At 41.8% G+C, this 19,961-nt stretch overlaps 1 protein-coding gene across 3 annotated transcripts in view; it reads left to right on the top strand.

Moving 5' to 3' along the window:
• Aak1 (AP2 associated kinase 1) overlaps positions 1-19,961 on the top strand; it is a 156,353-nt gene that overhangs the window by 125,386 nt on the left and 11,006 nt on the right. For 2 of the 3 annotated variants that reach the window (XM_041633355.1, XM_041633345.1), the window contains 5 exons: positions 9,382-9,483; positions 10,621-10,722; positions 12,226-12,336; positions 13,923-14,033; positions 14,874-19,611. The exons of the other annotated variant lie outside the window; for it this stretch is intronic. In XM_041633355.1, the coding sequence (XP_041489289.1) occupies positions 9,382-9,483; positions 10,621-10,722; positions 12,226-12,336; positions 13,923-14,033; positions 14,874-14,968 (521 nt within the window). In that variant the 3' untranslated portion in view covers positions 14,969-19,611. Of the gene's footprint in view, positions 1-9,381; positions 9,484-10,620; positions 10,723-12,225; positions 12,337-13,922; positions 14,034-14,873; positions 19,612-19,961 lie in introns of those variants that run through there. 3 annotated transcript variants of the gene reach the window in all.

Here is a 19,961-nt window from a genome sequence, read left to right on the forward strand (position 1 = left end):
ATACAATTAGAGGGGAATTTGGATTCCCCTCTACCATCACTCTCAACTCTCTCTTTAAGTCTTGCCTTTCTTTCAACAGATTAAACTCTTTTCCACCTTGGGGCCTTAGCACTTGCCAATATTCTATTAACCCCTGGAAATTTCTCCTTCAGCTCTGTTCCGGTGTCTGAGCTTATATGCCATCTTGTCAGAAGGGCCCTCTGTGGTCTCAGAGGCACTCTCAATCATACCTCATGGCTTTTATCCTCATGACACTTGTTAAAATGTCTGGTGTTCTTTGTTCATGGTCTGTTTGCTTCAGTACTTCATTGTCAGTGGCAGTACTTTCTTGCATAGTAGCACTCTAAATATTTGGTAAGTCGGATGCATGGATGAAATAAACTTGAGACTGTCAGCCTCCATTCCTCTTCCCACCTCCTAGACACTAGATTGATGTTCACTGCCTGCCTCTACCTGTGCCTGTGAACCCAAACCTGACCATCCACCCATGCTGAAAGTAAATAAAGAAGGCATAGCTCATGGTACCAGCAAGTTGCCATACCCTGGTGAGAGAAATAGTGAGGCTCAGTAGACCACCAGCTCCATCCTCCATGCCCTCCAGTAGCTCATCTATTTACCTCATTCTTCATCAAGGTCCTGCTTCAGCAAGTGAAGTGTGCAGCATGCAGCACACTACACTGCTTTCTAGCTATGGGTTTGACAGCTCTAAGAGCTCCATAGAAAGAGAATCCTGCAGTACTTGAATTTTTTTTTTTTTGATTTTTCGAGACAGGGTTTCTCTGTAGTTTTTGGTTCCTGTCCTGGAACTAGCTCTTCTAGACCAGGCTGGCCTCGAACTCACAGAGATCCGCCTGCCTCTGCCTCCCTAGTGCTGGGATTAAAGGCGTGCGCCACCACCACCCGTACTTGAATTTTTATGGCTTACCTTTAACTTTGCACAATCACAGTTCAATTGTGTTGTATATATGAGAATTTCCTTTTGTTGTTGTTGTTTGTTTGTTCAAGACAGGGCTTCTTTGTATAGCCATGGCTGTCCCAGAACTTACCCTGGAACTTTATAGACCAGGCTGGCCTGGTCTATACCAGGCCACCGCTCAGCTAATTTTCTTCCTTTTAAGGTTAGTATTCCCCTGTGTGGAAGACCACATGCTGCTTGTCCAGTTTTCATTTGATGCGCAGTTGGGCTGCTTCCCTCTGAATGATGTTGCTGTGAACATAGTACAGGTCTCCTTATGTGACCGTGCTTTATTCTTTTGCCAGGTCATATGATAATTCTATTTTTAAGTTTAGAGAAAGTGTTACACTGTCTTTCAGAAAGACTTCGTGCCATTCTTTTTATACACTTTCCTGTCGTACACAAGGGTTTGGAAAAACAGTTCTGACAATTGCTCTTTAGTTCTGAGCTCTTAATACTAGAGCTCTACAAGACTAGAGGAGCACACATTAGCTGCCCCACAAGTGCTACTTCACAGAGCTGGAGGACTGTTGAACGTCATTCTTGGTCTTATGGTCTTCTGTTGTCTCTTGAACAAGACAGGCAAGAGGAGCTGGGTGTCAGAATGAACAGTCCCCTCTTCTTTCTGCCTGACATCGTCTTTATTTCCAATTCCTGCCTTGTGATATTGAAAAGCTTAGGGTCCCTCATTGTAAGTGCCTTATTTTAGAAACTGTCTTCCTACAGTTGTAATTCTCTAAAGTGGATTGAGAATGGGGCATGGTGCTTGCCCTGATTCTGACTTGATGATATTACAGGCAGTTTGCTGTCTGTTTTTTCAAGAACTACTTATAGAGGCTAGATTTTATTTTCTCTTTTTATTTTAGGCGGATTTTTTTTGAGACATTTCTGTAACCCAAGCTGGTCTTGAATTTTTGATCCTACTCCCTGTACTCCCCAAGTACTGAGCCCAAGGCATGCATCACCATGTCTGGCTCTATTTTTAGTCTTAATTGGTGGATAATAATCACATTTATCGACTTGGTTCAGCATGACATTTCAGTTCATTTTTACAGTGTGTAATGATTGCATCAGGGTAATTGGTGTTTCTTTCATTCCATAGAGTGACTAAAATTTAAAAACAGCATTTCTCATTATAAGTTTTACTTGTTTGCTCATGTCCAACAAGTCACACATTTCAAAAGCCACAAAACTGTAGTTACTTTCTTGTTGCTGTGATAAAACATTATGACCAAGGCATTGTATAAAAGAAAGATTATTTTGGGCTTACAGTTTCAGAGAATCAAAGTCCATCTCTATTAAGTCAAGGAAGCGTGGCAGCAAGCAGGCATGACAACTAGAACTAGGCACTGAAAACTGGAGACTCACATCTCAAACCACTGATGGGAAGCAGAGAGAGCAAATGGCAAGAGTCTTTTGAAACCCCCCAGACGATCCCCATTGACATCCTTCCTCCAGCAAAACCACCCTTCCTAAACATACCCAAGCAACTACCAGTTGGGGACCAAGTATGCAAATGTTGGGGCTTATAGGAGACAACTCAATCAAACTGCTCATTATAGCAGCTACATCATTTTTTAAAAACTGAGATTCATAATAAACTGTCTTTTGAGCATGTTTGGTAGATTGGTGTGTTCTGATCTTCAGGTTTATATTGAAACAGTCAAAATCTTCATTTGACACAGAGTCTCACGTGTAGTCCTGCCTGCTGGCCTGGAGCTCTTTAAAACCACACTTGCCTTAAATTGGCAGTGTCCCTGCCTCTACCTCCCAAGTGCTAGAGTCATGGAAGTGACTACCACACCAGCTGTCTTAGTTAGGGTTTCTGTTGCTGTGAAGAGACACCATTCTTACGGCGTAAATGAATGGCAGATAGAAATTATAATAAAATATTCAGCTTTAATAAGGAAAAGACTTACAGAACCGAGGTTCCTGCGGAGAACAGGAAAGCAGAAGGGAAGGCGGGGAGCACACCCGCAATATTTATTAGTAAAAAATAACCTTAGGGGATCCCGCCCTTCAAGCAAGGTGATTGGCTGGCCTTCCCCTACACACCATGACCACAGCAACTTTTATATAGGAAAACATTCAGTTGAGGCTGGCTTACAGTTTCAGAGGCTTAGTATAGTATTATCATGATGGGAAATGTGCTATCATACAGGCAGACATGGTTACGGAAAAGGAGCTGATAGTTCTACATCTTGATCTGCAGGCGGCAGCAGGAGTCTATATACCATTCTGAATATCTATTGAGCATAGGCGACCTCAAAGACCTTGATCCACAGTGACACACTTCCTTCAACAAGACCACACCCACTCTAATAAAGTCATACCTCTTAATAGTTTCTTTCCTTATGGGACTATTTTCTTTCAAACCATCATAGCAGCTTTCCTTTGATTTTTTTTTTCTTTAAAGGAAAATATCACAAATTATAAAATATCCCAGCCTCATATCAGAGAGCTGTTTTGATTATGTAACTTATACTGGTTTGTGAAGGGCTCATTACCTCCTTGTGTTTTTTTTTTAAATATTTATTTATTTATTTATTTATTTATTAAGTATACGGTATTCTGTCTGCGTGTATGCCTGCAGGCCAGAAGAGGGCACCAGACCTCATTACAGATGGTTGTGAGCTACCATGTGGTTGCTGGGAATTGAACTCAGGACCTTTGGAAGAGCAGGCAGTGCTCTTAACCTCTGAGCCATCTCTCCAGCCCTCTCCTTGTGTTTTGAGGGCACCCTGTGCTTGAGTGAGGACCTCCCCTCATAGTGAGAGTCCAGGGGAAGTGCAACAGCCCTTCTGTGCACACCTCGTGCATAAGGTGGTCTGTGCTCTCGTGTCTGCTTTTATGCATGGTATTGTTCTGCCACTTCTGACTCTCACATCTCTGACATCTGAGTGCTCCTACACAGCAACGACCACACAAATATCTGTGTGTATGGCCTGCATTTGCAGGTTTGGTCAAATAACAAGACTCCCAAAAATTAGCAGTTTGTCCCATCCTTTTGTATTTAATCACCTGAACACACACCTTTTTTTTTTGGCGGGGGCGGGGGGGGTGGTCCAAGACAGAGTTTGTTGGGTTTTTTTTTTTTTTTTGTGTGTGTGTGTGTGTGTGTGTAGCCCTGGCTGTCCTGGACCTTACTGTATAGACCAGGCTGGCCTCGAACTCAGAGATCTGCTTGCCCCTGACTCCTGAGTGCTGGGATTAAAGACATGTGCTACCACTGCCCAGTCACACAAAATATTTTTAACCGTCAAATATACTTTTCTAAATTCTAGTAAGAAACTTGGATTTTTGGAATTTGGGTAGGGGTGGAAGTACTTGTGCCATGGTGCTTATGTGGAGGTCAGAGGATAACTTAAAGGAGTTGATTCTCTCCTTCCATTGTGTGGCTTTGTCATCTCACCAGCCCAAATTAAATGGAATTTTTTTAATGGAAAAGGTTTTTTGGTGGGAGGGAGATAAGCCCCTAAACTACTGTTCTGAATAAAGGAATGTTAATTTTTTTCTGAAAACATTATTTTAAACAGTATTGTGAAAGATATTTTTAATATTGTTTCCTAAAATAAAATGTTATATATAGTACCAGACTGATGATGATACCTTTATCTTTGTTAGTTTTCTGTTTTTTTCACATCCCCTGCTTCAAGAAGCTCTGGTTTCATTCTTTAATTATGTATTAAATGAGAAATGTAATCCATCATCATGTACTTCAGAGGCATCTGTACTTTGCATTCTCTAAAGCTGATAGACTGGCTTCACATTTGTTAACATATCTTTTTGTCTGCCACATAGTCATCATCTTGCTGTGACTTTGGAGTGGTTTCTTCTGCTTGAGTAGAGCAGGGTTAGCACTTCAATCATGGTCTCTGAAACTGTGTCCTGTCTTTAGTGAATCTATCTTTGCTTATTGCTTTTTTCAATTGCCAAAGGCCCAGAAGGCTGTGAATCCAGTAAAATGTTTTGTGTATGTAATAGAATTTTAAACCATTTCCCTTTTCTCAAACAGACATTTTAGTTTAGTTTATCTGGGCAAGTCGGAATTTATGTGGCCTTACTCCTCCTGTAACAGAAATACAGTCTCTGAATTCCCTTCTTCCTGTGAACCGTCACTTGTTTCAGGTTAATGTCATACCTTTACTAAGTTGAGGCTAAGTAAAGGGCTGTTGGTGTCTCAGGGCTAGAAAGTGATTTGGAAGTTGTCTTGATGTGTGCATATAGTCACCTTTAAGTTACCCAGGGTGACAGATGTGGATGTTGACATCTTTTTATTTCTTTGCCCCAAATGTCAGCAGTAATCCTTCTCTAGGCTTAAGTGAGTCTCCTGAGATGAAGCTGTAACCAGAGTCCTAGGCCAGAGGTATGATGGGGTGGACAGTGAGTGGTGTCCCCCAGGAATTAGATCCCGCCACTCACACTTAAAAACGCAAACAAAGTCGAAAGGCAGGGAAGGATTTGAGCCACTGAGGCCTTGTTGTGAAGATAGAGGTTGGTTTTCCCAGTCCAGTGTCAGGACATTGACATGAGCCTAGATCCAGACAGGAAACACTGGAGTAGGGTGAGAATGTGCCCAGCCAGAAGGCTTGGCCAAACTGTAGTCTGGCTGTTCACTGTCTCCAGTACTTAAGAGGCAGTCTGGTTCCCCTGAGGTAATTCTTCGTGCTTTGGTTGGGAGGGAGACAGCCTCAGTTTACATTGTGGGGCAATTGTTCCCATTTAGAAGTGATCTCATTATGAGGTTATCTCTGTTTCTGGAATCCTTGGGAACTACAGCTTTAGGACAGTGAATGAAGACTTCTAGAGGCTTTTCAGGGATTTGAACAGGACTTTGTAAAAGCTGACAGTAAACATCACTATTATTATGTCTGTGCCTCAGCGCTGAACGAGGGTGAAGTAGATTAGATAAATTTGGGCCTAATCAACTTTGTCTCACTAATTTTAGATAGTATGCTTATGTTCAGAGCTAATAAGACTCTGATTCAAGATAAAACAGACACAAAAGATGCTGGACTTTTACCTCACTTTTAATATTTGAGCGAGGCGTTTCTAAGTACTTGTTCTGTAACTGTAGGTAAGTCAATCTACAGGCAGCAGCCAGTGGTGAAGGGTCTTACCTGAGGCTGAATTGGTTTTGTTATTGAATTATAAGCTGTTTCTAAGTGGAGATTTAAATAAAAATAGGTTGAAAAGTAAGCCCACTGAAGGCAGTGAATACATACCCATACAAATGTCTGTCAGCTAGGACCTCCACACTGTAATATGACTCAGCAGTGCAATGTGGTCCCACTGTCTAGGCTGCAGCGTGGGAGGTTGTCAGTGTTGTGCTGGGAGGGAGAGCTCTGACACAAGTGAGGCTCCAGGGTTCTGTTTTCAGAGCAGAAAGTCTGGGCCAGCTGTGGTTGCAAACGCCTTTAATTCTGCAGTGGGAAACAGAGGCAGGCAAATCTCTGAGTCGGTGGCTAGCCTGATCTACATAACAAATTCTGGGACAGCCAGCACTGCGTAGAGAGACCTGTTGTTGTGAGGACCAACCTTCAGCAGCTCGGGGATTAAGAGAGAGCCATGGAGTCAACGAACTAATCAATTTGACTTTTCTGTCTGAGGGAATAAAACTGAATTCTGTGGGGCCTGCAAGCAGGGCAAAACTTAACTCTCTGGGGCCAATGAAAAAGGGAAACACGCACGCACACATGCTTTCAGGATCTATCATCTCTCTTCTCGCATTCCTTTTCTTACCTCTATCCAGAAGTATCCCTTCTGCGTGTCATTAATTTTTTCCTTATAGCTTATATACCCCAGTAAAATCTTTCAAGCAATATTAAAATTACAACGTGGTTACATTGTGAATGATCACAATGAATGCAAATAAAAATCATCATGTTTTCTATGTCTCTTACATGATTAAACATTTTATGTATTACAGGTGAAAAACAAATTCTCGCCAAGAACCCACATACATTAATGTCCAAGCAGCTTGTTATAGATTAACAGAGTGTAAACAAGCAATGCATTTTTCTCAGCCAGTTCTTTTACTGGCAGGCTGCATTTTACAGCCACAAAGAAAGGGTCAGTTACTTTATTATTTATAACTAAATGTTTTCTTATAAATAATCTTTAAAAAGCACAAACTTTTATATATGAAAAATAGCCAGCTCTACTTTAAGTTCTCAGGGTGCATTCATCAACAGTTTTTTGTATCAGGAAGCCGAGAGCAGAAATGGGTAGAAGGAATTAATCATCACCTTTGATCACCAACACATCCTAGCAAGAAAGGCACATCAACTAATAATAACAGGGCTGTCTTTGTTCTTGTTTCTTGACTTTAATGAATCCCTCATTTACCTATGTGTCTTTTTAAACTTTAAATTGTTCTCCAAGATTTTCTACCTTGACACCATTAACAAAAACATCTTACTCTAACTTAATTCATAACTTAAAGCTTTTTTTTTTCTATAATGCACACAGAAACCTGTGAACACATTTCTCCACACTAAGATTTTAGGAACTTCAGCTAACTTAACTTCTGGAACGCAATTGTTTTTCTTTTCATTAACCTAAGCCACAGTCTATATAGCTCCTTAAGAGAAACCTATAAGTCCTACCTGTGTGACACTTTCTTGTTCTTATTTTCTGTCCTCTGCAGCCCCTGCTTTATGGGGGAGGGGGCAGCAACATTAGATCCTACCTTTACCTATATTAATTTTTCCACTAAAATAACCTCTATCATAATTCCTTACTATATTTATTAAATTTCTTTATTCAACAAAAATGGTATTTCAACTAACATTATTATTGTATAAAATTGTTACTTCACTTAAACAGTACAGGTTAAGAGGAAATCATCTTCATAATAATCTACAGGTGAAAATACCCAGTAGAATGGGCTATTTCTATTAGATAATCATACTATATTAAAGGCACTGGGGATCCTTCCCAAACCCATTCACACCATGCCAGGTACCAGAGAACAATGGCAGTGCCAAACATGTAAAGGCACAACAGTAGCAAGAGACATTCTGGGGCCAATGACCTTGGGGCCTTGCTTATCCAAGATTCACCCATCAGTGCCTTGCCTTTTAGTGAGCCATTCTCCTGAAGTCAGTTTCCACCAGCTGCTCCTTTGACATGGCTTCCAGCAGAGACTCTTTCTTTAGAAAACAAATCAACAAAAAGCAACTAAACTGGGTTTTCCTGTCCCTCAGTCACTCTCAAATAAACACACTGGGGCTTATATTTATTATAAATACTCAAGCTTATTACTAACTAGCTCTTACAACTTAAATTAGCCCATTTCTATCAATCTATGTATTGCCACATGGCTGGTGGCTTTACCTGTCTTCCAGCATGTCTTACTCCCTCTGTGTCTCTCAGCGACTCCACTGACCCCGCCCTTTTTCCTCCCAACATTCTCAGTTTGGTTGTCCCACCTGTACTTCCTGTCTGCCTACTGGCCAGTCAGTTCTTTATTAACCAATGAGACTAATATATATCCACAGCAGACAGAAGGATTTTATTCCACAGCACTAAACAACAGAAAAAAATAAAATGGAAACTATGGAGCTTAGAATTTAGCTCACTTGGTAGAGCTCACATGTTCGAGGTTCTGGGTTCAGTTTTAGCACTATGTAGTGCCTATAATTTCAGCACTAAAGGAGGTAGTAGAGATAGGAGGATTAGAAGTTTGGTGTCATTGTTGGCTACATAACAAGTTCAAGGCCAGCCTGGGCTATATGAGACCTTGTATTTAAAAAACTGGGGAAGGAGAGGCCTGCTGTTGCCATTGCCTGTGGTGAAAAGGAAGTATTTACTGTAAGGGGTACAGGTGTCTGAAAGGGTTGGAAATGGTCTAAGTCATTACTTCAGTGGTGATTACATAAATGTATAAATTTTTCAGCATTCACCACGTTGTACACATTTAAAATTGGTGATGGTTATTATATAAGTTATGCTTCCAATGAAAACAGTGGATAAACATACCCAAGGGACTCACTTTTAGTGAACCTTGAGTTTTACTTCACCTGGGGGAAGTAGCCTTTTTAACCTTCTCATTTGGAAAGCCTTGGCGGAGGCAGTTTTTAAAATTACATTTATTCATTTATTTACTTATTTTGTGTTGTATGTATGTGAGTGCATCTGGAGAAGTCAGAGGGTCTCTTGTTGAAGTCTATTCTGTCCTTCATTGGGTAGGTTCCTGGAATCAAACTCAGTTTTTCACGTGTGGTAGCAAGCGCCTTTACCCACTGAACCATCATGCTGGCCCTGGAAGAGTTTGCTGTTAATAATATACTAATGATCTATGTTTTCATGGTGATCTCTAAAGTGAGGATTCCTAAGCTGTGTTTTTATGGGACAGTAAATGATCCACTTGCTTTGTGATCTCATTGCATTTTTGCCTTTTCTTTACCTCTTTCCCAACCTAGAAAAATTAATCGAGGGACTCAAATCTCCTGATACTTCTCTTCTGCTCCCTGACCTCTTGCCTATGACAGATCCTTTCGGCAGCACTTCCGATGCTGTGACTGGTAAAATCCCCGTCTGCTCCTTTAGTCATGCCTGGTGTGTGTGTGTGTGTGTGTGTGTGTGTGCGCGCGCGCGAGCGCGCGCGCGTGTACCTGGGGGTGGGGGGCAGAGTATCCTGAGTAGCCCTTGTACATGGTTGGAAGCCAGCAGTCAAGGCTGTTAATTCTGTTCAGCTAGTCCAAATGAAGTATCTTTTTCTGCTTCCCATGTGCACAACCTGTAACTCCGGTCTTTACTGATGTCCTGTGATTTCTCCAGTAAATTTCTTAAGAATAAGGAAGAATATGGGAAAACCAAACCTTTGTGAAACAGTTGGTTTCTAATTGGCCCTGGGAGCTTCACTGAACTTAATAGAGTTGAGCTGATTCTTCTTTAGGTCAGTGCTTGTAACTAACACCCGTACCAGGAAGTCTGCCTCACATTTCAGCCCCGTGGTAGACCAGGGCAATTAATGGCTAGGTCTGCTTACTCTGTTATACTTTATATGCTGTATAAACAAAACATATAAAATGTCTAGACTCCTTGAAGGTTCCATTAGTAGACTTTAGATAAGAAATGCCAGCGCTAAGGAATGCCGTGGTCTCCATCCGTGAGACATCACAACGTGCAGAGCACTTCTCTGTAACATCATGGGATAGGGTGGGGCACATTTGAGGGTTGTGCATTATACGGGAGGATGTTTACCCCAAAGCTAGCCCATTAGAGGGAAAAAAATGCCCAATTGTGAATGAAGTTTTCTTTGTTGTTGGCTTTTTGAAGTAGGGTATTACACCTTGTAGCCAGGCTTGCCTCAGACTCACAGCAGTCCTCTTGTCTCAGCCTCTGTGGTTGTTGGATTACAGGTGCTAGCCACCATTGCCTGTCTTGAAGACACTCTTTTCTGACATGGGAGAATTTGCTGCTTGAAAGTTGCTTGTATCCCACACTTATTTGTAGGAGCTGATGATCACTGCACCTCCCTGTTTGTTAGCCTTGAACACGCATGCTCAGTCATCAGTGGCAGACAGTGGCAGAGATAAGCTGTGCTCTGCAGCTTGCCTGAGACTTGTGGAAGCAAGCCTTCACAGGTTTTCCTGAGCAGCACCTGACTTCTTTTTCTTGCCCTTTCGTCTCCACTGTTAATGTCCCCGATACAAAAGAAAAGGCCGATGCTGCTGTTGAGAGTCTCATACCTGGACTGGAGCCGCCTGTTGCTCAGCGCCTCCCATCTCAGACGGAGTCTGTGACCTCAAACCGCACAGGTCAGTCACAGAGCTGGTCAATGCAGTAACCTCAGAGCAGGTTCCCACTTGTGACATTCTGGTTGGTTTCACACTTGATGCAGTGAATTGTTCTTACAGTCCTAACTTCTGGATGTTGAGTGTGTTCTTGTGCTGAAAACAGTACTTTTTGGAGCCATGTTTTTCTTAAGAGTAACTCCTGGGCTTGCTCTGATGACAGAATTTTATTATTCAATATTCTTTCCGCAGGCCTGGGGATATAGCACAGTGACAGAGTGCTTGCATATTGCATATCAATCAATCCCTAACACCAGAAAGGGTAAAAAAAGGTTCTCTTCACTGGTGGCAGGTTCCCTCTACCTCTTTAATACTAGTCTGCTTAGATACACTGTTGCTTTAACCCTTCCAACTGTTAGGCAGACGTTTTCAGTCTCACCGAACACAGTACTGGCATGCGGATCTATGGCGCTCATCTCCTGCTGTTGATTTTTTTTCCAGAGCAGGGCTTCGCCATCTAGAGGTGATTTTCATTTCACTTTTAGGCAGAATTGAAATTGTCCTTGGTTGGATCCAGCGTTGCTTTCGCTCTTATTTGAAAATTTCATTCTTTGTACAAGTCCTTAGCCACAAATAAATCTGATTGCATTTGTTTTAGTGAACCCTAATTACCTTAATAAGACTCTCTGAGTGTGTGCCTTAGAGAGATAATAAGTTAATGCTTGGGGAAAATCTCACCCAAAGGCACCGTGGTTCCTCTTATTGGCCCTTATTTGGATGTTTTCTCTCAGGAAACACTCCCAGCTCAAATGCTTCATCTCTAACTTTTACCTTCCTCAATTCTTTTTTTTTTGTTTGTTTGTTTGTTTGTTTTTTGATTTTTCAAGACAGGGTTTCTCTGTGGCTTTGGAGCGTGTCCTGGAACTAGCTCTGTAGACCAGGCTGGTCTCGAACTCACAGAGATCCGCCTGCCTCTGCCTCCCGAGTGCTGGGATTAAAGGCGTGCGCCACCATCACCCGGCTACCTTCCTCAATTCTTTAGATAAAAGAATACACTATTTTCAAAGGAGAATTAAATTTAAAGAATAAAAAAAAGACATTTTGAATGGGAACGTGGGAGTGGCGTGGAAGGTTCCTTCCTGATCAATTTCAGCACTTCTCTATGTTGTAATTTTGAGTGGGGAATAGTTAAGTGAAATTCTAGTTACAAAGTTCTTTTTCCAAATGATGTTTGCTAAGAACTGGGTTGTTAAGTTGTGTTGACATGTGAATCACAAACTTGTTTGATCAGTGGCTTCTAAACTAAAAAATCTTATATTTATGTTTGCTACCAAATAGAATCTAGGATGCATGTTTTTGTGGTTAGAAGTTCAGAAAGCTTAGCATGTTTCTTTTGATTTTCTTTTTGCACCTTGGCTTGTACATGTGGCCTTTAATGCTATAATTTAAAAGTCAAGATAGAACCTCACAATATTGTTGTGTGCTGTTTAATGCCGCCATTGCGGGGATGCTGGTCACTGGACTCAGACTCTCTCACTGGGGACGACTCTCTGCTTGACTGCTCTCTGCTTTCTAACCCCACTGCTGACCTTCTGGAAGAGTTCGCCCCCATAGCACTCTCTGCTCCCACTCACAAAGGTAAAGTCTTTCTTGGGCCCACATGTATTTTGGGGAGTTCCCCTTATCAAAAGCTGTCCACTTCTATGGAAAATATGGGTTTGTATCCTTAGCCACTGCTACAGTTCTTCTCAGAGTAGTGAATAAGCACTAGCAACTACAGATAGGGATAGGGTTCACTTTCTGACAACAACTAGGATACAGATATTCCATGTCAGCTTTGCTAGCCCCGTGCCTTAAGGAACGTATAAATGAGTGAGCCAACTGATTGATTGTGATTATTAATATGATACTCATCGGCCTTGGAAAGTAAAGTCATTTCATCAAATCTGAGTCAAGATTTTTAAATGTAAAGAAACACAGCCCTCAAAAATCATTCCTCAAAAACTGAACTTGTGAAAGTTTTGAATATTATTTTGTCTTTGAGTCATAATTGTTTACTGAGTTTCTTGCTCTAACCTGTCATTTTCACTTAGTCTTGGCTTGGTTTGGTTTGAGATTTTGCAGGTAGAGTAGATTTGTTTGGGCTCTGAGGTATGTTGTGGTGATAGCTCGCTTGCACATGGCAAACTTATTTCTGTGTTTGAGGAGTATTAGCAGGTTAAGCCCTTTGCAAAGGAAATTCAAGAAGGAATCCTCCAGAGCTGACTAAAATCAATGAGCTCATGGGTGACAGTGAAGATTGCTGGTTCTGTTTTTCAGCTGGCACAGGAAGTTACCTGTATAGCCATTGATGGCTGGCAGGAATGTGTTAGTAGCAATGCGTAACCACAGAGAAGCATTGTTTGCCAAATAAGTGCTAGCCAGCATTTGCTGGAGCATAGCTTTACTTAGAATGGATAACATGCTGGGTGTGGTGGCATGTGCCTTTAACCCCAGCACTGGGAAGGCAGGGGAGGCTGATTTCTCTGAGTTCCAGGGCAACTGGAGCTACATAATGAGAAACTGCCTCAAGCAAAACAAACGAACAACAACCACAAAAAAAAATGGGGGGGGGGGTAGTCTAAGAAACTTAGGCTGGCGTCTTTTGTACCCCAGTATTCTGAATTATTTAAGTCTTTTTTTTTTTTTTTTACAGAGCAGGGAGTCTTGACATTTTGCTTGCCTTGTACATACTGGTTACTTCTCTTTCATTGTTTGTTTTGAGTCATGGGTCAAACTCAGGACCTTGCACTTGCTAGAACACACACACTCTACCACCAAACTGTGCCCCAGCCTTTGTGTGGTTGTTCCTTTCTCATCTCCTATCCCAGGCTTTTAGTGTTTCAGGTGTTGTTAGTCAGGCCTCTGTTGACTCAATAAAGATAGTGGCATTTCAGAGCTATCTTCACAACTGTGTATGGTCTTCTACAGAGTAGAGATTTCTTCTAATAGTACATTTTTTAACCATTTATAGAATCTTGACATTGTGAGTTCTAAAGATTTTTGCTTCTATATACCTGTATTTTCCAGTTTTCTACTTTTATTTCAACTCAGAAAAATACGTGCTTTTATCTTTAAGAACAGTAATTGTTCATGGCTGAAGGCATGGTGCCTCCTTCCTGTTCTCTCATTTGCTAATCTCTTCTTCTGTTGTTTCTGCTTGTGTGCTTGCATTCTGTATTAAGCTGCAGAAGATAGTAATCTCATCTCAGGTTTCGGTGTTGCTGAGGGCTCGGAAAAGGTGGCAGAAGATGAGTTTGACCCTATTCCTGTACTGATAACCAAAAACACACAAGGTAAGAAAGAGACTGGAGAAAAAAGAAGAGCTTGACATCATTTGTCATCAAAACACTGTCCCTAGCCTGGATGGTAGATAGGAGCATTGCCATTTAGTGAAGGACACTGGATGATAGCCGTCAGTGTAGGCTGGATCAAGATGAGAGGCAGATGGAGATGCTGATGTATGTAGCTTAAAACCTTGTTGACTTGGGGTTTATTTAGAGAAGATTTAGTTTTTATAAAATGTCAAGCCAAAAAGAAAGTGCTTTCTAATTGGTAGAAGCCTCAAGGTATATGTCAGAACTGTTGAACATTTTTATCATAGTTGGAAAATCTACTGTAATAGATGTTCTTTCCAGAAAGCTAACAGTGGTATTTTGGTGTCTGCTGCATCAGTAGACTTTATGGACCATTCTTTTCCTCTTTGGTGGAGCGAATCATTTGAGCATGCACAGAACGCTGAAAACACATCACATAGTTATTTTTAAAAGCATGTTCTTATTGTAGTATCCTAATAACTAATTCTCCCCAAAGCAGGAATTGATCTGTACTTTTTAGGGATATGGCTTGCTGTTGGGAGGTTAGTGGACAGCCAGAACTTCTTAGGCAAATGGGTTGGTTTGGCACCAGTGGCATCTCTGAAGTGTTCTGCCTCTACTATGGTGTGCCTGGATTGAACTTCTGGTGGGAGGTGGTGGCTAGCCAGTAGTTATGTTTAGAAATCAACATGTAAGACTTTTAAATGTGAAATGTTGCTTCTCTGGATTTCTTGGTTTTTCTTTTTCTCCTTTGCTTGCTCTGCATATCTAACCCTAACCCTCTGTGTTTTGTACTGAATCCTATCTTTCCACTTCCAGGTGGGCACTCTAGAAACAGCAGTGGGAGCTCTGAGTCCAGTCTTCCCAACCTAGCCAGGTCTTTGCTGCTGGTGGATCAGCTCATAGACCTGTAGCCGTGAGCCAATAGCAGACGCAGTTCTGTAACCTTCATGCCGTAATACACATTTTCATTACGGAGTTATGAGAAAAATGATTTTTTTTTAAAAAATCTGCAAATTAGGGGCCCTTAAGCCCCTTCTCCTACCCCTTGCCTTCTCCTATAGAAATGATAAGGAAAGAAAAATCTTTGATCCTCCAGATTCGTTCCTTGGCTGGCTCCTCTTGTTAGTTTGCTGTGTTTTCTCATTCCCCATCTTCAATAGCATTATTGTAACTCAAGTGCTAGCTGCCCTGAGCTTCACCTCTGCTGGAATCCACTCAGAAGCTTGACTGTCACTGAGCCTGTAACGGACACCTTGTCTCATTCTCGCTAGGAATGGCCCCATGTCAGTCCTATAGCCCGTCTCTCAGATGCTGATGAATGTGTCCATTCTTGCTTTTTATCCTGATGCAGTATCATGAGGACATGACAGCTATGGCTGGTCTTACCCCCAGGCAGTAGTCTGGAGACACGTGTGCAGTTTAAACAGGACAAAACTCATAAGCTGTGTTTGTGAAGAGAAATTGAGCTCAGCTCTAGCCAGCCAACTTTGACCATTTTTGGTAGTAGACTGAGCCAAGTGATCTTACACTCATGCAATCTTCCCAGATGTCTAGTTGTCTAGCTATCTGACTTCCATTGAATCGTGATTTCTCAAATCTGGAGGCATGACTGCAAGTGCTTGAGATCCTTGAATAAATGCGTATGTGATAGAAATACTAAGCATTGCCATCTTTCCATGTTACCTGGCCCAAGCTGGGATCTCAGAATTAGACCAAAACAAGACAGTGGTGGGAACATGATACCTTTTACTAGAAGACTTTTCATGGGGGAGGGGGGGGTGGATGGGGAAGGGAAGGAATTGTAGCAAAAACAGATGTATTTTTCTTGTGATTTTTTTATTTTGAATCAAATATTGTAAATTGTGTATAAATGAAGATGCTGACTAGTTCTGTTTCCACTTGGCATTTCAAGTCTGATATCAGGTGTCTGTACAGGGTTTTGATCTCCTTTGCTTGTACACAACATAGCAGTCCTATAGTGTAACCCATGGAACTGTTTTCCGTAGAGTGTATGTCTTGCTCTAAGCTCTCAGCAGGCCTTTGTCTCTGTAGAACAAGCATGTTTTTTATTTCAGATAATCAGAGATGAGTGCGCTGGGCACAGTTTGACTGTGGCCACTCGCCTCCTCTGGTGTTTAACTAGAAGGCTGACGCTGATGGAATATGTGCAGTTGGCTTTCCTTGGCTTCCTAGAGTTCAAAAACCAAACAAAGAGTAGCTCTTCACTAACCTTAGACTGTTGTTCATAGATTTAAATAAAGACCCCTGCACTCGCACAACATGCTCCCCTGTCACCCCTGTGGGCTTACTCATCAAGGTGTGTTTCATTTCCTTATGTTGAGAGCTTTTGTAAACTTCCCCTGTGGAAGAGGAGTGGTCACAGAGAACCCCTTCCTCGATGCCATCCTCCAGGGCTGATTTGTACAGATAACCCCAGCTCTCTCTGCTTATTCTCTACGACTGCTTTGTTTCTCGCTCATATTTGCACTTTAAGTGGTGGGGACCCAACACAGGAGCCTGCAAGCCTGCCCTCTGGAGGGCCACCGTTGTCTCCAGCAGTGTGACAGCAGGAAGAGTGGACGCCCAGTCTTCCTTCTGACTTTAAATCCTTCCTGTGCCAGCTGAACCTAGACGAGCTGAGGAAAGGCCTGTGCTAGAAGACGTGGTTTCCACAGGTGAGCGAGGCACAGTGTGCAGCTGAGGATGGAGATGTCACGACGAGCTCTTCACAGTGGGCTGCAGGGAAGCAGGACTTGGTTTCCCCCTTGGTGGACAGGAAATGGTTGTGTCCTCTTTGCTGGACATAGAAAGAATGTATAAACTAATGAAGGAAATGTTTATTTTTAAATAAGGCTAATGTTTTAGGTCTGTGTTTTTATATTTTTTTCTCATGGAAACGTTAGCAATATAATGAAATGTCTACTTTCTCAGTTTAATTGCAGTCGTGAAGAGTGCAGTCTAGAAATTAGGTTAAGTGTCTCTAAACCATTCTTTCATGTGTCACCCGTAATTATATTGAGATATATTGTGTAGTCATTTGACTCAGTGAGGCTTAATGGAGACACTAACGAAAACCAACAGACTCTCTCCAAGGAAGATGGTAACGTCTAGGTGAGATATTGACAGGAGACCTAGGCTGATCCTTCAGGAGTAAGGCTTAGGCTTCCTGTTGAGAAATACATTCTAGTAACTTGGTCAGCACAGCCTTCCTTTGCATCATCCTAAGCTGAGGGAGTGGCTTAAGAAGAGCATGGTGTGTGGTAACTGGAGGTGCATAGAATGAGACTGCTGTACGAGGGCTTCAGAGACTGGCCACTAGTCCATTTACTTCATCTCACTGTTGTGGACCTGACTGATGAAGGCAGGGTGGTCCAGACCCTGGCTTATGACCTTGAACAAGCATTTTACCCCTCAGAAGTGGTATTGGATTTTTACCCAGGATGGTTTTGGATAGGTAATGTCTGAGTCAGCAGAAGCATGGCATTGTTATGGTGTTGTATTTAGAAGGACTATGAAGGGTCATATAATCCGGATGTCCTTCAGGTAACTTCTGTGCTCTTGCCATTCCTACAGCTTTCTCCAGCATTTACTCACAGAGGATTAGAATGAGCAGTTTTTAATCTTGTTGCTACTTGCTGTTACCGGATAAAAGCCCACATCATTGAAAGTTTGGAGATAGACTTTCCTTCTGTAATATTAAGCACGCACAATCTTACCTATTAGAGTAAAACAGAATCCGGAGATTTCTATTATTTTAATCAGTGTTTAAAATATAGGCAATTAATCCCAGCACTCGGGAGGCAGAGGCAGGCGGATCTCTGTGAGTTCGAGGCCAGCCTGGTCTACAAGAGCTAGTTCCAGGACAGGAACCAAAAGCTACGGAGAAACCCTGTCTCGAAAAACCAAAATATATATATATATATATATATATATGCAAATACAATGTGCATATTTTTTATTCTCTCTGCTGTGTGGAAGTAATTACTGTACCAGAAAGTATCACAAATTGGTATCCCTCCGCCAAGATAACCAAATTTAATTCCTAAAGCTTCTAAAAATATGATCCTCAGAGGAGATGAGGTTTAAGCAGTCACTTCTAAGTAGTATTATAATTGTTACAGTGATTCCTGAAGTAGACAGATCAGAAATGTTTTGTGTGTTTGATTGTTCCCTCTTGGAAACATATTTTGCTTGGGAAGTGAATGCTAATCCTAGCAAGGCAGGCCAGTATCATCTGAGTTGTTTTTAAGCTCTTGTCCTTAGACATAACATCGCCAGATAAGGTAGAAAGAATATAGCTGTTTCTTAGTACCCTCACTCACAGCATCCACAAGTATATTATTTCTTATGTTTTCTCTCTGACACCTCTGCCTCAGAGGAACACTGAGTATTCCAAACACAAGATCACTCTTATCAGATTGAAACTCCATAGGCACTTCCTAGAGAAGACTTCATAACTGAGAGAGATTTCACCAACACTGAGTAAGGGAAGGTTTTCAGTTCCCTGGTCTTTAGGAAATTTAAAGATACAGGTTTTTGAAACTCCTCTGAAAGAGGTTGTCACTGTGCTCATTGGCATTTCACGTTGTACGTGACTCCTCCTGATCAAATTGGAGTTCTAATAACTGGAAGAAAACAAACCAAAAGGGAACCTGTTTTTCATAAGATGTGATATTTTGTGGTTTGCAGTTCTCATTTTCGGTATAAGTGTTTTGATTCAAACCAGCATAATCTTCCCTCAGGTCAGGATTAGTTCTGTCTTCAGCAGTGCCCTGGGAATGAGGAGACCTTTGTGATGGGTATAGGGGCCCATGCTCAGGGAACAAATAAATGCTGTAGACACCCTAGGCCGAGCTAAAATCTGTAACAAGGTTCCTCTGGCATCAAGAGTCTTTAACCTTCCTGGTCTGTTGTCACTGTCATGGAGTTTGGGGGTGTGAATGGCAGCATCACCCAGAAGACTGAGTTAAGTAAATCAGAGGCTGCCTGACCGAACGTTTAGAGTGGGTGTTTAGTGAAACACTTCAGATACTGCAAACTAATTTCTATCCCTCTCTAGAGACTAATTTTACCAGTGCAGAATTAGACCTCTCCTTTCCACAATGATAATGTTCCCCAAGTTGGATGTGCTTGGCTTTTGTGAACTGAATGAATCCCTGATGGCCTTTATTTCAGTCTGTAACAAGATATCCTATGTAGTTTCCCCTGGGTTTCCTTTCACTAAGTGGGAGGGAGAAGGCCTGGAGGCTGCTGGGTAATGCTAACTCATGCAGAGTTCCCAAAGGGTGACAGTTGCTAGGAGGGAAGTCCTTCCTTGGTTCTCACTTTGATGCAGTGTCCTGAATTCACGTTGGTGGGTATTCTCTTCTGCCTTGTTGTACACGCCGTTGTCACCTGGATGGGTTCTTACTTAGAGCAGAGTGATGTAATGAAGCTATCTTGTGCAGTAAAATGTGAAAACGAACACTGCTTTGCGAGTATTGTATAAATAAGTCTGTAAACAAATTTCTTATGTAAACATACAGAGGAATAAAGCTTTTATCTGTTCAAACGAGTGCATGATGTTTAGATGTATAAATAGCTTAAGGTAGCTGTTATATTCCTGCAGAAATATAACAAGGACTTGAGCACATTCTTTAGTGGCTGCAAATACCAGGGACTAGAAAAGTATGGGCAGCTGTGCAAGATGTCCTGAGGAAGGAACAGTGGACACCTGTGAGATGTCCCTAGGTTTGATGAGCTATGACCATCTTAGAGAATGAAGAACCTTATGGTCAAGAACGAGAAACCTGCAAACACACATTAGCCAGGGCCATACCTAGGTGACAGAATGGCACTGATTTACAGCTGTCCTCCTCTAATTTAGTCTTTCATCCACCCATGCTAATTGAATTAAACACTAGG

Source organism: Microtus oregoni, unplaced genomic scaffold (genome assembly GCF_018167655.1).
Source record: "Microtus oregoni isolate MIOR12 unplaced genomic scaffold, Mior012 000002F_ref0000024, whole genome shotgun sequence".
NCBI classification, from domain to species: Eukaryota; Metazoa; Chordata; class Mammalia; order Rodentia; family Cricetidae; genus Microtus; species Microtus oregoni.